Genomic DNA, 14,104 nt, shown 5'->3' with positions numbered 1-14,104 from the left:
ACATCAAATTTTTAGAACGTGACTTAGTCCTGGTTTAGTTGTATAATTTAAAATTTCAAATCTATCATATCGAATGAGAATCTTATATACATGGAGTATTAAATCTAAATAAAATAAAAAACTAATTATATAGTTTTTTGTAAATTACAAGACGAATCTAATGTTCATCATACCCACCTTTCTGAAGGCCCTTCCTACTTGGCTTACTTGGGTACATTGCTTGTCAACTACTCATGCTGTTTTTTTTACAAAGTGAGAAGCCTTTGAAAAAAGTTGAAAGGAAATGGGGATTTAAGGGAACATGACGCCCGAAATATTCTTATTGATTGAGTTCAATCAACCATTAACAAGTAACAATCCTAATAGGAAAAAGTATATATAACCCCCTAATGTATCAACGTTTGATCACATCATGCTCTGAACTACAAAACCAGATTTCTAACCCCCTCACCTTTGCAAAACCAGAATAACCAGAATTTAACCTAACCCCTCACCTTTGCAAACCAGAATTTAACCCCTTAAGGTGGTTTTGCAGCCCAATTTTGCTACAATTTGCTACAAAATAAAAAACTAATTGTATAATTTGCTTGTAAATTACGAGACGAATCTAACGAGCTTAATTAGGTCATGATTAATTAGGCCATGATTAGTCAATAAATTATTACAGTAAACATATGCTAATGACAGATTAATTAATTTTAATAAATTAATCTCGACAGATGAGTTCTGTAATTAGTTTATATTTAATATTTCAAATATGAAAAAATTCTATTTCAAAAAATTTATGTGGGTGAACTAAACAAGCCCTGATTATATTTGTACCGTCCTTCCCTCTTGTGTGAGACTCCAGAGAGAAAAGATGCAGGGCCACAACAAGTCAAGCATCAGCCGGCACTGGGATGCGTGCTTTCGTCGATCTGCTTGTCGTAGCTTCCTGCGCTGGCCTAATCGGCCTAGCGAAGCCCACAGTTAACGCCTACGCTTCGGCATCCTGCACAGCCAGGCCCCTTTCAACTTTGAAAGCAGCGCGACCCAGAGAAGAAACCAACATGAAATATCACCACCACACCATCATCATCATCAGCTAGCATAGAGCTTTTTTAAAATCCTTTTTAATCTAAAATAATAAAAATAATTCATCTGCAACTATAATTCCAACAACTAGCCCTTTTGGTCACACCAGTCTTTGACGTGACCGACTGTTTAGTCACACCACATACATTGACGTGGCTATCGTGCCATGCTGGCCTCATGGCCGAGGAGCACCTGACGTGGTAGAGGCTCAGTCACGCCACATACATTGGCATGACTCAGCCCATTCAAGTCCCCATCTCTCATCCTCCAGTTTGTCTTCCTTTCTCGCACAGTCGCCCGAGCTCCATCCCATGGCGCCGCCTGTCGGTGTTTTACCACCAAGCCTACCAAGGGAGTCCCCCAAGGTAGTTGATTGCAGGCAGAGAGTCGCCGAGATCTGGAACTTACATAAAGACACAAATTTAGATAGATTCAAGTCGCTAGAATAGCATAATACCCTATGTCCTGGGTGGTGGTTTGGTATATTACACTCTGTGCTGGTATGTTTGGCTCTATTGAACCTATGTTTTGAAGAGGTCCCTACCCACCCTTATATAATTTAGAGGCTGAATACTAGCAGAGTCCTACTCAAATATCAAATAGAGTTGAGTAGTTTCCTTGTACGTCAACTAATCCTACTTCTGTACAAGTAGTTACTAAAGGGCAAAGTACATGTCATGTGCTATCTCTTACTCTAAAACATTCTACACCTATAAACAGTACCGCCATCGACTACTTCGACTAGTCCGCTCAACTCCAGTTTGCACCATCGACTACTCACCGACGTACTATCGACTACTTCGACTAATAGTCTCGACTAGAAAACAGCTAGCAACAGAAGCACCTGAGTATTGCCTCAATTTCTTCTTCTCTGTCGCATTGCTTTGCTTGCTAGAAACACGTCATCATTGCATTGGGTTTGTCTCTGTAGTCAACATTACATGTTGTGCACAAGATGAATAACAATTAATCAATCTGCCCACCAGATAAGTGATTATTTGGTGAATAACAGAGTCAACATGTTTCGACTTTTATACCCCTGCTTGCAGGAAGAGTGCTTCTCTTTGCATGAACAACAGTCACCAAGTTTTGACTTTTATGTGTTGTCAATCTAATACGAATACAAATGTGGACTGAATACCAGTGCACACTGCCACTGCAGCGATTCGTTATTTGCAGCACAATAGATTAAGACAACCAGATATAAAATGTCATAGGAAACAGGCGCATATATCGATCAATTTCCCCCTTGATTGCAGCTTTCTGAACACGCAGCCAAAAGACCTCGCTCGATACACTGCCAATGAAAATCAGGTGCTAAGAAGAGAAATAATGACTGACCACTATACATCAACTTCTGTATATGCAAATCCTAAGATGCATGATTTTTCATTTGGCAATTTGATAAGAACAGAATATTCTAGCGAGATACCACCTCCAATCTCACAGATAAGTTGTGTTCTTTGGTTATCCGAAGTCAACTATTCTAAACTTAAATTATAAAGTCTTCCTATGTGTTGAGTTTTGATATTTAAAAATGGCATGAGTGGATTTGCATCGGAAAGTGGTTTCATAATATTAATCAAAGACTCAAAGTTGTATTTTGGAGACACCCAAAAATGCCACTTATTTGTGACTGAGGGGACTATGTTGCATTACACAAATATGGAGCTGGACTCTCCCAGAAACATTAAGCAAAAGACATTAGCATGAAGTCAATGTGGTGTGTGTGTGGGGAGGTGGGGGGACGGGACAATAGCTAGCAAGAAAGTAAAGCAGATAACGTTTGTTATTTGTAGGTACCTGAAGAAGATAACTGTGAAGCCAATCTAACGTTTGAGGAAAAGAATTTGCTGAGATGTCAACAATGGTCAATCCCTGAGCAAGATTTTTTTATATAAAAAAGCTCAGAAATACACACTCTAACATCAGACAAAATACATCTGATGATAACATAACAATCGAAAATATACTATACCCTGTTGATCAAAGAAAACTTACCTGTGACTCAAAAGAACAAAGGTAGTCCTGAATAAGCTTAAGGTTGTTTATAAGTTTTCGATGATCCTGTAACATCAGAAAATAGCATAACAGTCAGATACTACTTGCATGAGGTAAAAAACTTGAAGGTAGGCCAACTAATTCACCACTTATTAGGAATAATTGTACCACGCATCAACCTATTGTCGCATACAATTATCCCCATAGGAGGGACACATACAACTTTAAGGTACAACCTTGCAAGATAGGTGGACACCAATGGTGAAGTATCTTCCATGTAGTACCCCTCTATGACTAAGCTAGGTGATGGAGACATCATACAAGCATTGCAAATAAATAACCACTGGCAGCATAGTTGTATGATATCAGCTGTTAGGCAAGTACCACCATTCACCATGCAATATTTCCTCCCATGGAAAACAACTATATTTTATGTTAATTACGATTTCTTTTCAGCATACAAACTGCACAAAAAATTCAAAGAAATAACAGTTTGCCAATTGTATGTGTACCAAAGCTTTCAGAGGCATAGATACCTGAGGAAGGCAATTATCTCTGAAAGCTCTAGTGGCTATCCATTCCTCTAACAATGCCTGAACACAGCAACAAAGCAAATCAGAATATGAGATAAAACATGAATCAATAATCCATGTAACTAGAGTGTAAAAGTAATCCTTGACAAATGTGCCCACATATCAGCAGCTCTCAATCAAAAGGCATGTCCGGCCAGTGGGCTTTTGCATTGGCAGCTTCCAAAGGAGGTTAGTAACAATAAACTTTAATCATTTACATGGGCCGATCTTAGTCCTCTTATGTATTCAATAAATACAACTAGTATTTTTTTAACGGGAATACAACTGGTATTTCAAGGACATTAGAAACCAAAAGCATGTTAAACCAGTGAGAGAACAGACCTTGTGATCAAAATCAGACATCCTCAGCACAATTGGAACAACTATCGGTTCAGCAGCAGGTTTGTCTTTCTTGGCGGTGTAATTCTTCGATTGGCCCAAATCTTTGTGCCCATCACCTACAATGCATAGATAACAGCGGCTTCTTCTAAGTGCAACAACAAAATTCACATAGTCACCTGACATCTAGCATAGTACAATACTCTAAAATTTTGGGAGGTACTTAAGATTTTGTTCTTTGCTTCCTTATTTCAATTGTCCTATTTGGAATGCGCCCACACTTCAAAGATAGATTATGCTCGTCTTATGCTAGTCCGAATATGGATACTTGAGCATTCAAGTGCGCTTCAAACTCGTTGGTTGTTGCAAGTAAAGACATATTGGCACATACTAATAACAAATTAATGCAGATTTCCTTTTCACTTACTTTCATCTCTGGGATTTTTTTCTTGAGAATGTGCAGAATCATGAGTAACAGTTTCGTGGCTCTCAGCATAAGATACCCCTTCACTGATTCTACCTTCCTCCAGTGTGCAGTCCTTGATTTTGACAAAATTTTCATTTTCCTTTGTGAGACTTATTCTGTTCTCCGCCAGTCCATTTTTGGATTGATGTTCTGTCTTACTTTCTACAGAGATGCCTGAATTTTCAGAATCCGGTATCGTTTTCTCTGTCCTGGAATTATCATCTCTCTTTTCCTCGTCCATAAGATAAATGCTTGGATCCAAATGTATTCCCTGCAGTGAGATACAATCTAACATAAGATACGATTTATCTATACATATGACGCCATATTAACAAATATACATTATAAATCAATCATATGGATATAACACATCAATGCTTTTTAGAAACTAAATTTACAATTTACTAGACAGACAATAGCTGCTGCCAAACAAATAGAAACACCAGATCGTAAAAGACAACATTGGTATGCACAAAGGACCAATACAGCACAAACACCCCACCAGATTTGTAAATGCATTAAACACATCAAGTGCTTGGAGGTGTCTAGTTTAGATTTACCACCATCCAAAAGAAACAAATTTAGGTGGCAACTTGGTCCTGCCATCGCTACAAGAAATTAAATGTGAATGCCATGTTGTACAAATAGTCATATGCACAGGAGAATTCACTCATAGAACAAGACGTATGCGGAATAATACTTTAATCTACCTTGCACAACCATGTATCTAAGCCTCCATACTGATATAAACATACATAAATCTCTTTTCTAGATATTATTTCTTGGTAATCATGCTATCCTGTACACAATTTTTTTTAATGCATAAACATGTCATTTTTTTTCTTTCTAGGAAAAAAAAGCAAGATGGTCTGTTTGTGTCTCGCATCCTATATCCATAGTCTGTACATGCTTGCATCCACGAAACACTGGCAACAACAAAGATCAAGGAGAAAAGTACGGGAGATCATAGTATGGTAGGGTGGTCTTTTGTGTGGTAGGGCTTGAAAAAACGTATGAGTGCAATATTGAAATTTAGCATGACACAAGACCGCATACCTCAATAATAATTGGCTTCCCATCTTTCATGGCCTTTTTCAAATCGCCTGCCAAACCTAGCAAAAGGTAGTACAAAGTACGGGGCCTAAGTTATAAGGTAACCAAGAGAAATCAATGGAGTGATTATAGCTAGATTTGTCCAGATAAAATATCAATGACATTTGCAGAACAGATTATCTTTTCTTTCATAAAACACTGCATACCTTTTCGTACAACTCTGCATTCTCTGCAGAATTCAGTGATAAGTTCTTCGGGAGAATTAAAATCACGAGCCCAAACAGGAATAGAAGTAAGTGGGGCACTGCATGTGTTAATTTATATGTCCAAATTCGAATCACGAGTGGTCCACAAATCTTTGGAAAGACTGAAAAAATAAGAGGCAACTTACTCCGTTGATGTCCGCAGCAGCTCATACACCATATCTGTCTGCATGTTATAGTCAGTCAAAATGGTAGTCAAGATGAACAAGGGTAGTGAAGCAAAGCATATGAGACATTAGTGATGAAGTTCCGAAGATAACTAAACCTGTAAAACATTAGGCAAATTGAGCCTCTGAGCAAGTTGCGTAGCGATTGTTGATTTTCCAGTACAGGCAGTTCCGCACACTAATATTACTAGTGGTACTCTTTGATGATGGAACCTGCAAGCAGTCAGGGTTAAGCGCAGTAGAAACATGTTATTTGAATGCTACTAAAGTAAGAGAGAAGAGTTTGCCTAAAGTACTAGGCATAGGCGAATAGCAGAGTACCTTGTCATCATTTTATAGCGATTTATATAGTCCTCCCCATATCCACGTTTCTCCATAAGCTGTGGAAGAAAGGAAGAGAAGTTGGGGTTATCAATTGAGAAAGTAGCATGCAGCAGATATAACAGGTATTCATTCCCCGGAAGCAGAAAGGTGCCTAACCTTGAATAGATTAGCCTCTAGATCACTCTGGGAACTGCAAAATGGTGAAGTCCAGGAGTTAAAAAGAGGATGAGGCGACAAGATTATTAGAAAGGTAGCATAAAAACATGATAGATCGTGGAGAGGTGCAACATGCATAGCATAACTTTAAGAGCGTAGCAGAATGAGAAGGGCATAAAGGTGATCAGAAACATGGTATAGTGGTAGTCCATACACATCAAGCAAGCTGTTGTCGACAAGCAGCTTCTTGAGCTCAAGGGCGATCTTGATGGCGACATGATTAGGAATCTACATGTATGACAAGTAATATGTATTATGTATGACAAGTAATATTTGTTATGTTAAAACAAACAAAAGGAGGCGATAGATTGATTGATAGAAAGAGTTAATAAGAAACCACAGAGAGGGGAAAGATTGGACCTTTGTGACGGTGAGCATCCTGCTGAGGAGGAACCTGGAGAGGACGTAGTAGTGGTCGGCGTTCTCCCCGAGCCAGACCTTGACCTTGACGAAGTCGTACTTGGAGGAGACGTTGCGGGAGGGGAGCGCCTGCGTGGCGGAGGAAGCGGCGGCATCACCGCGGTCAGGATCGGCGAGTGCGGGTGATGGTGTTTGGCCCTGCTTCAGCAGCTGCTGCATCGCGCGGAGTAGGGGTGGGAGAATGGGATCGATGCGATGTGGTGGATCGATCGATCGGAGAAGAAAGAGGAAGAGGAAGAATCCTTCTTCGCACGAGTCGACCACGGCCTGGCTCTGGCTCTGCCTGGCTGCTCTTATTTCACCAAACCAAAGAAATCCTTTGGAAAACCGACAGGATGCAAGCGAGAATAAAGAAAAATTCTCCGCAGACGGATTGGACTGACCGGGCTCCTGCGGACGCGGAGCGGCTGGGCCCGGGGGAAGGCAGGGAGGGGCTCTTCGCGGCGATGGGAGGCCGAGGGAGGGGCGCGGGCCGGCCGCCGACAGCCTCCGCGAGGTCTACGCGTTGAGGAAGGCGTCGGCCGAGGGGGAGGGGGAGGGGTGCAGCGCGGCGAGGCTGCCGCCGAGTCCAGCGAGGCCGCGTGGCCGGCCGGCCGCCGTGCGGTGCGGGCCTGCGGGCGTCGAGGTGCGGCCGGCCTCCGCCTGCGGACCGCAGTGCAGGGCGGCGCGGGCGCTGGGCGGCCTCCGCCAGTCCGCCGTGCGCCTAGGCCCGCGCGCCTGTGCCCGTGCGTGCGGGACTGGTGCGGTGGCGCGGGGCGCGGGGTAGCCAGGCGGCCGGGCGCGGGACCGTGGTGCGAGGCGGCGGCCGGCGGATGGGAGCTGGGGAGGCAGGGTGGGTGGGTGGGGATAAGATTCAGGATTATATAATTAGGGTTGCTTGATGGGCTTTTGTTGGGCTCAAAGTTTCGGGGCTCAACGGAGCTCCGCGGGTAAATTTCAGGATCCGCTCCGAACCCGTAGTATTTTGGGTATCCGAACCTGTAAATTCGAGGGCGTAAATTAGAAACCGAATCTGAAACCCACAAATCCGAAATGCGCGGATATCGGCCCCGAATCCGATTCGTTGCCATTCTTAAATGAGGGGGGGAAAGAGATGAATGATGAGAGTGGGGAGAAGCCGTCTGCCTTGCTCCGTAGGCATCGCCGAGTACTGGACGAAACTGGGTTGGGATCGGCAAAATCCGTGTCCATTTCGGGCCCAAGTTGCCTCCCCAAGCTCAGCTCGATAAAGATAGAGGGGCCCAGCATTTCCACAACAGTACGACTGAATTATCCCTATTGTCCTTGTGTCGTGTCATATCCATACAAAAACTTTTTAACCCACAAAATTTTAGCCCTCATCAGAATCGAACAACCTCAATAACTAAAAGTGCATTTAGCCCCCTAAGTGGATTTTGGTATTAATAACATGCATAATTAAGGAGCTAATGTGTTTATTGAGCAATGAATAGGTTTTAAAAAGAGCAATTAACGACGTCATATCTATATATATTATATTAGTGGAACCCACTATCTATCATTAACTACTATTTCTTTGCTCTCACGTTTAACCACATCACCCGAATAATCGCATCCATCCAATCATTTTGTTTATTAATCCTATCCGTTCTCTCCATTGGTTCCCACTATCTATCATTAACTACTATTTCTATACTCTCATGTTGAACCACATCACTCGAATAATCTCATCCATCCAATTATTTTATTTAGTTAATCCTATCTGTTCTCATTGGTTCATTCTTACCTATACATCAATAGCTCCTCCACTCACTTGAAATTAAACAATATGCCGCAGGCATCTCTCTGTCTTCCTTATTTTATTAACTATCTATCCTTTTGTTCTCCTGTAACTGACAAGTAACATGAACAATCAAGAGTTGGCAGTCGAGCAGTCGTATGCACAATTGCTCTTTATGATTTTTTTTTCATGTGTGATAAATCATCTACTGTATCCATTGTTCTCTTCCTCATGTATTTTTACGGTTTGTATGATGCAATCCATTCGTACATCTCAACCTCTTAAATCATAAATATTTGTTTCTATGATGCTCTTTTAGATCCTACAGCATCGCGCGGGTAATTCACCTAGTTTACTAAAGAGGCGATATTTGAGCTTGATCGAAAATCTTTTCTATATATATTATATTAGTGGAACCCACTATCTATCATTAACTACTATTTATTTGATCTCACGTTGAACCACATCACCCGAATAATCGCATCCATCCAATCATTTTGTTTAGTTAATCCTATCCATTCTCTCCATTGGTTCCCACTATCTATCATTAACTACTATTTCTATACTCTCATGTTGAACCACATCACTCAAATAATATCATCCATCCAATTATTTTATTTAGTTAATCATATCTGTTCCCATTGGTTCATTCTTACCTATACATCAATAGCTCCTCCACTCACTTGAAATTAAACAATATGCCGCAGGCATCTCTCTGTCTTCCTTATTTTATTAACTATCTATCCTTTTGTTCTCCTGTAACTGACAAGTAACATGAGCAATCAAGAGTTGGCAGTCGAGCGGTCGTATGCACAATTGCTCTTTATGATTTTTTCATGTGTGATAAATCATCTACCGTATCCATTGTTCTCTTCCTCATGTATTTTTACGGTTTGTATGATGCTCTCATGATGCAATCCATTTGTACATCTCAACCTCTTAAATCATAAATATTTGTTTCTACGATGCTCTTTTAGATCCCGCAGCATCGCGCGGGTAATTCACCTAGTTTACTAAAGAGATGATATTTGAGCTTGATCGAAAATCTTTTATAAATTTTTATTTTGAACTTGAGTATAGAAAACACCGTACTATTAAGAGGGATGCGAAAAATTGAGTGGAAGATGCCAAAGCGTCCTTGAAATGCTAACATATTCTTTGAGAGACACTTTGCACACACTTGAGCACTTAACCCTGCTTTTTTAGTAGGGGTCGGAAGTTCCGACACTTTGGTCGGAAGAGCGTCGGTTCTTCCGACAATGGAATTCAGGCTAACGCGTTGTACGGGGTCGGAAGTTCCGACCCCCCCTGGAAGTTCTTTCCTCCCTCCATCAAAGGGTGCTCCGCCAATTTGTTTTAACACGTCGGAAGTTCCGACCACATTGACAGAAGTTCCGACAATCACATAACAGCACTATAACGGCTACTTTTGAGGCTCGGGTATATATACCCCTTCACCCTCCCTTCACTGGCGGCTGTTCTTCCCTGACTTAAACACACTTTTGAGCTTCTAAAACTTTTTCTCAATCCTTCCAAGAGCTAAACTTTGTGAGGATTGGAGCTAGGGCTTGGGGGAGAGTAAGATTTGAGTGTGAACTTGAGCCTTTTGACTTGTGTGAGCAGCCACCTTTTTCTCATGATCACTTGAAGCATCTCCATCCGTCAATTTGCATTTGTTACTCTTGAAGATGGTTTCTAGACGGTTAGGCGTCGCCCGTGGAGCGTCCTCTCGTGTGTGTGCGCCCCGAGAAGTTTGTATTACCCCCAATCCTTCGTGGATTTGTATAGTAATTGACTCAATCCTCCTTGGTGGTTGATTGAGTGAGGAAAACTTTTGGTGGACAATACTGCTATTTGTGAGCTCCTCAATGTATACGTAGCTTCCTTTGTGAGAGGAAACTTTGGGAATAAATCTTGTGTTTCTTGTTCTTATTGTTCATATGTTGTTCTTGTTGACTTTGAGCTCGTTTTATCTCGATCTACTTTTGTGGGCTGTTCCGTTGTGGGAGATCACTTGCAAGTTACTCTAGGACCTATTGGCGAACTTTTGATTCAAACACCTTTTCCAAGTTCTTCTAAAAACTTGTAGTTCGTTCAAAATTCTTTACTCTTGTCAGAAGTTTCTACAATAGGGTCGGAAGTTCCGACAGACTGATCCGCTGCGAAGAATTTTTCAGATTTTACAGGTTCGCCTATTCACCCCCCTCTAAACATCACCAAGATTATTTCAAACCATCATAGCTATGTCGGCTCATATATCTACGTTTGGCGAGTGTGAGTAATTGAGGATCACAAAGTTTAGAGGTTGCACAATTGAGAGCTACTTTGTTCATTGGACGAGTGGGTGCGTATGCAAGAACAAATATCACCAATTATAAAATTGGGTTGGAGGTCTTTAAATAGAACCAAAGTCATAGGATCTTAAAGTTCTCAATTATAGAAATGTTGTATTCATTATGTACAGCCAGACATCTCAATACAGAAGGTAAAGTCGTAAATTTATGCCATACGGTCTATATTTTGAGAAACATTAATGCATGGAGCGTCAGCGTTTTGCAGAAGAAAGTCGTTAGCATCTAGAAACACTTACTAAAAATATTTTCAGGAAACTTTCGCAAATATATTTTATAGGATTTTACATAACTTTACAAAAGCATACCCAAAAAACATTTTTCAGAAACTTCTCTTAATATTTTTTTGCATATGTTTTCTATGGAAAGTGTCTCCTAAAAAGGTAGTCCAAAACGATCTCTCAAATGATTTTTTTAAAAAGAAGGCTTACAATTTTTTTCAAATTTTCTAGGTGCTCTCAGTAAAAAAAATAAAGAAATAGAGAAAAAACTCACAGAAAACCGCATCAGTTCTTGTTGCCACCCCCCCCCCCCCCCCAATATCGGGCTCTCGCCTTGTTGCCTTATCAAGATCTAATCCCACCGCCTCATCAAGATCCCAGCTTACCATTGCTGCTTCAGACTCTTGGTTTGTTGCTTCACCAAGATCCCAGCTTGATATTATCTAGTGGGTTCGAGGCACACCCGCGTCTGGCTCCGCCAGCGGACTCACCACGCATGGTCCAGCCCCGGGCCCGGTCCCGCGGGGAGGAGTAGTTGCGGCGCCGCCACTCCCACCGTTCGCAAGGATCCGCACGCCAGCCGCCGCTCGCGCCGCCGCTCGCGCCCCGCGGTGGAGGTAGGGAGACCGCGGAGAGGGGAGGTCGGGGCCCGAGCGCTCCCGCGTGCGCCGCCGGCGTCCCATGCAAGCGCCGCCGCCACCGCCGCCCCGTGCGAGAGCCGCCGCAATCGCCGTCCCTTGAGCTCCGCTGTCCCGCGCAGCGAGGGAGGACAGCCGGCGCGGCTGTGGAGGAGGGAGGAGGGGCACCGGCAAGGGAGAGGGAGGGAGGCGCCGGCAACGGAGGAGGCGTCGAGGTGGAGAGAGAGAGAGGGGCGTCAGGGGTAAAAAAGATAAAAAAGAATCTGACAAGTGAATCCCGCGCTTGGTATAAAGTAGAAGATATAAAGGATGACAGGTGTAGAAAAACTGAGTATAGATGAGAGAATTTTGATAACCATATAAAAATATTATTTTTAGAGGATAGAAATAGAGGACGACGAGTGCGGATAGGGTGACGTGAATCGCTCAACGATAGCAGTGGCGATGGCCTGCGGGTGACCGGTGAGCTCCGCTGTCCCTCGCAGCGAGGGAGGACAGCGGCGCTTTGTGGAGGAGGGGGGCACCGGCAAGGGAGAGGGAGGGAGGCGCCGGCAACGGAGGAGGCGTCGATAGAGGATAGAAATAGAGGACGACGAGTGCGGATAGGGTGACGTGAATCGCTCAACGATAGCAGTGGCGATGGCCTGCGGGTGACCGGTCCGGCCAGACATGGCGCAGAGGCGCCAGCAGCCGCCTACAGTCTCCTCAATTGGCAGGGGCGCCTAGCAAGTAGGTATGGTAACAGGCCATGACTCTAGTGATCACTTCAGAGCCCAACTGGACTCTTAAATTTTTAGCTCAAAATTATATAAAAATAGTTCTCAATTCTTTTAGAGCCCGATCTTTAAATTATTTAGACCAAATTTAAGGGCCGGTTACCACTCCTACCTGCAGGTGCTGGCTCGGCTTTCCACGAGGCCACGGACGGCTCGATCGGGCCGGCCACGATAACGGTTTGCGCTCACCGCTTAGGGTCGGGGACTCAGGGATTCCACAGGGAAAGGACGACTGCCAACAGACAGTCATGTCGAGACTTCGGCAAGAGGACGTAGCGGTAGGCCGTCGGGTACTCTGGTATCATCGCACGGGAACACTGCTGGCGCGCGGCGCGACACCAGCGTGATTCGGTGACTTGTCGTCGACGGTGTTGCGTCCGGGACGTTAGCAGACACGACACGACACGCTGGGTTTTCTTTCCGGAAAAGAGTTTCGTTGTACCAGTTGATGGATCATGGTCTTTTTTGAGACGTATATACGCTCATAACAAGCACATGAACTTGTATCTGTGGATACACGCATACAACTCTACTTCTATGAGTATTTTTAGAAAGAGCATCTCCAACAGATTACTGATTCCTTTTCCCAATGATGTTTCGGTGATAGAGGTGCTCCAGATTACCAATCAAATCATTATTACCTATAAGTTTTTGATAATCATCAAAACACATCTCCCTCTCACCTAAATGAAGGAAATTATCCCTTTATCCTATTTTTGGTGATTCAATTTTAGTAGTCTGCTGCAGCAACCATTATCTAAAACACAAAAGGAGTTATTGGTAATGGAGAAAGAGTATGCTTTAGATATGAGATATGAGTAATCTGTTGGAGATGCTCTAAGCTAATAGATTTCTAAAATGATGAAGCTACCGCAGCCATCTCGTTGTCGACGGATGTCACTTACGACTTGAAGAAATAACGCCGGTTAAAATCTGGAATACATTTTAAAAAATACGAGCACCCGTGCTGAGCCATGAATTGGAACCTGGTTGTCTTTCACAACCCAACTCAACCGTCCTTTGATTGTTTTTATCTTATATAAAAATATAAATTTCTCCAAGTCCTTTTAAACCAGTTTCTTAAAATTTCTAAGGAAAATTTTGGAAAAAAATTATGTACAGGAGGGCTGCAAAATCCACTCCGCGCAGTCCTACACTTGATGTGCGCCACGTGCACAACTGAAGGATTGGACGAACGAAACGAAGAAGCTCTTTCTGATGTTGCTTCGCTCGGCTCAGATAAGGCTTGCTCAGATCACGGCTCGGCTCGGTTGCTCGGATGATAGAGATAGTTCTTTTCCCCAGCCGTCGGTGCCCTGATCTTTTCCGCTGACGCCCGTCATCAGTGTCGCAGTATTATCCTCTTCCTGGCCGGCTCAGCCATCATCGCCCACTCCCTCCTTGAAGCCACTCCGCTAGCCTCCTCCTCGCCGTCGCCGCGTTTTGCCTCCAAGGCGCGCTGGTTACTGCAGCGATGGGCTTGCC

General features: G+C 43.2%; 1 protein-coding gene and 1 pseudogene across 5 annotated transcripts; both read right to left on the bottom strand.

Annotated features, from left to right (window-relative positions):
- Positions 1-1,096: 1,096 nt before the first annotated feature.
- LOC120699096 lies at positions 1,097-7,721 on the bottom strand. 5 transcript variants are annotated; one of them, XM_039982959.1, is made up of 15 exons: positions 7,279-7,716; positions 6,836-7,182; positions 6,630-6,703; positions 6,416-6,449; positions 6,257-6,315; positions 6,034-6,148; positions 5,897-5,934; positions 5,712-5,809; positions 5,509-5,564; positions 4,414-4,723; positions 3,990-4,105; positions 3,612-3,668; positions 3,076-3,141; positions 2,878-2,952; positions 1,097-1,471 (listed from the first exon to the last, which is right to left on the bottom strand). In XM_039982959.1, exons 2-15 carry the CDS (start codon positions 7,052-7,054, stop codon positions 1,283-1,285), a joined length of 1,506 nt encoding a protein of 501 aa, XP_039838893.1. In that variant the 5' UTR covers positions 7,055-7,182; positions 7,279-7,716; the 3' UTR covers positions 1,097-1,282. The 5 variants fall into 5 exon arrangements, with proteins under 5 accessions (XP_039838893.1, XP_039838895.1, XP_039838894.1 ...); XM_039982961.1 differs by having other exon boundaries at positions 4,507-4,723; positions 6,836-7,721; XM_039982960.1 differs by having other exon boundaries at positions 5,712-5,734; positions 6,836-7,718.
- LOC120700880 overlaps positions 2,035-14,104 on the bottom strand; it is a 146,231-nt pseudogene continuing 134,161 nt past the window's right edge.

This window comes from Panicum virgatum, chromosome 3K (genome assembly GCF_016808335.1).
Source record: "Panicum virgatum strain AP13 chromosome 3K, P.virgatum_v5, whole genome shotgun sequence".
In the NCBI taxonomy this organism is placed as follows: domain Eukaryota; kingdom Viridiplantae; phylum Streptophyta; class Magnoliopsida; order Poales; family Poaceae; genus Panicum; species Panicum virgatum.
Note: the sequence above shows the minus strand (reverse complement) of the source record. Positions and strands in the feature narration are given on the sequence as shown.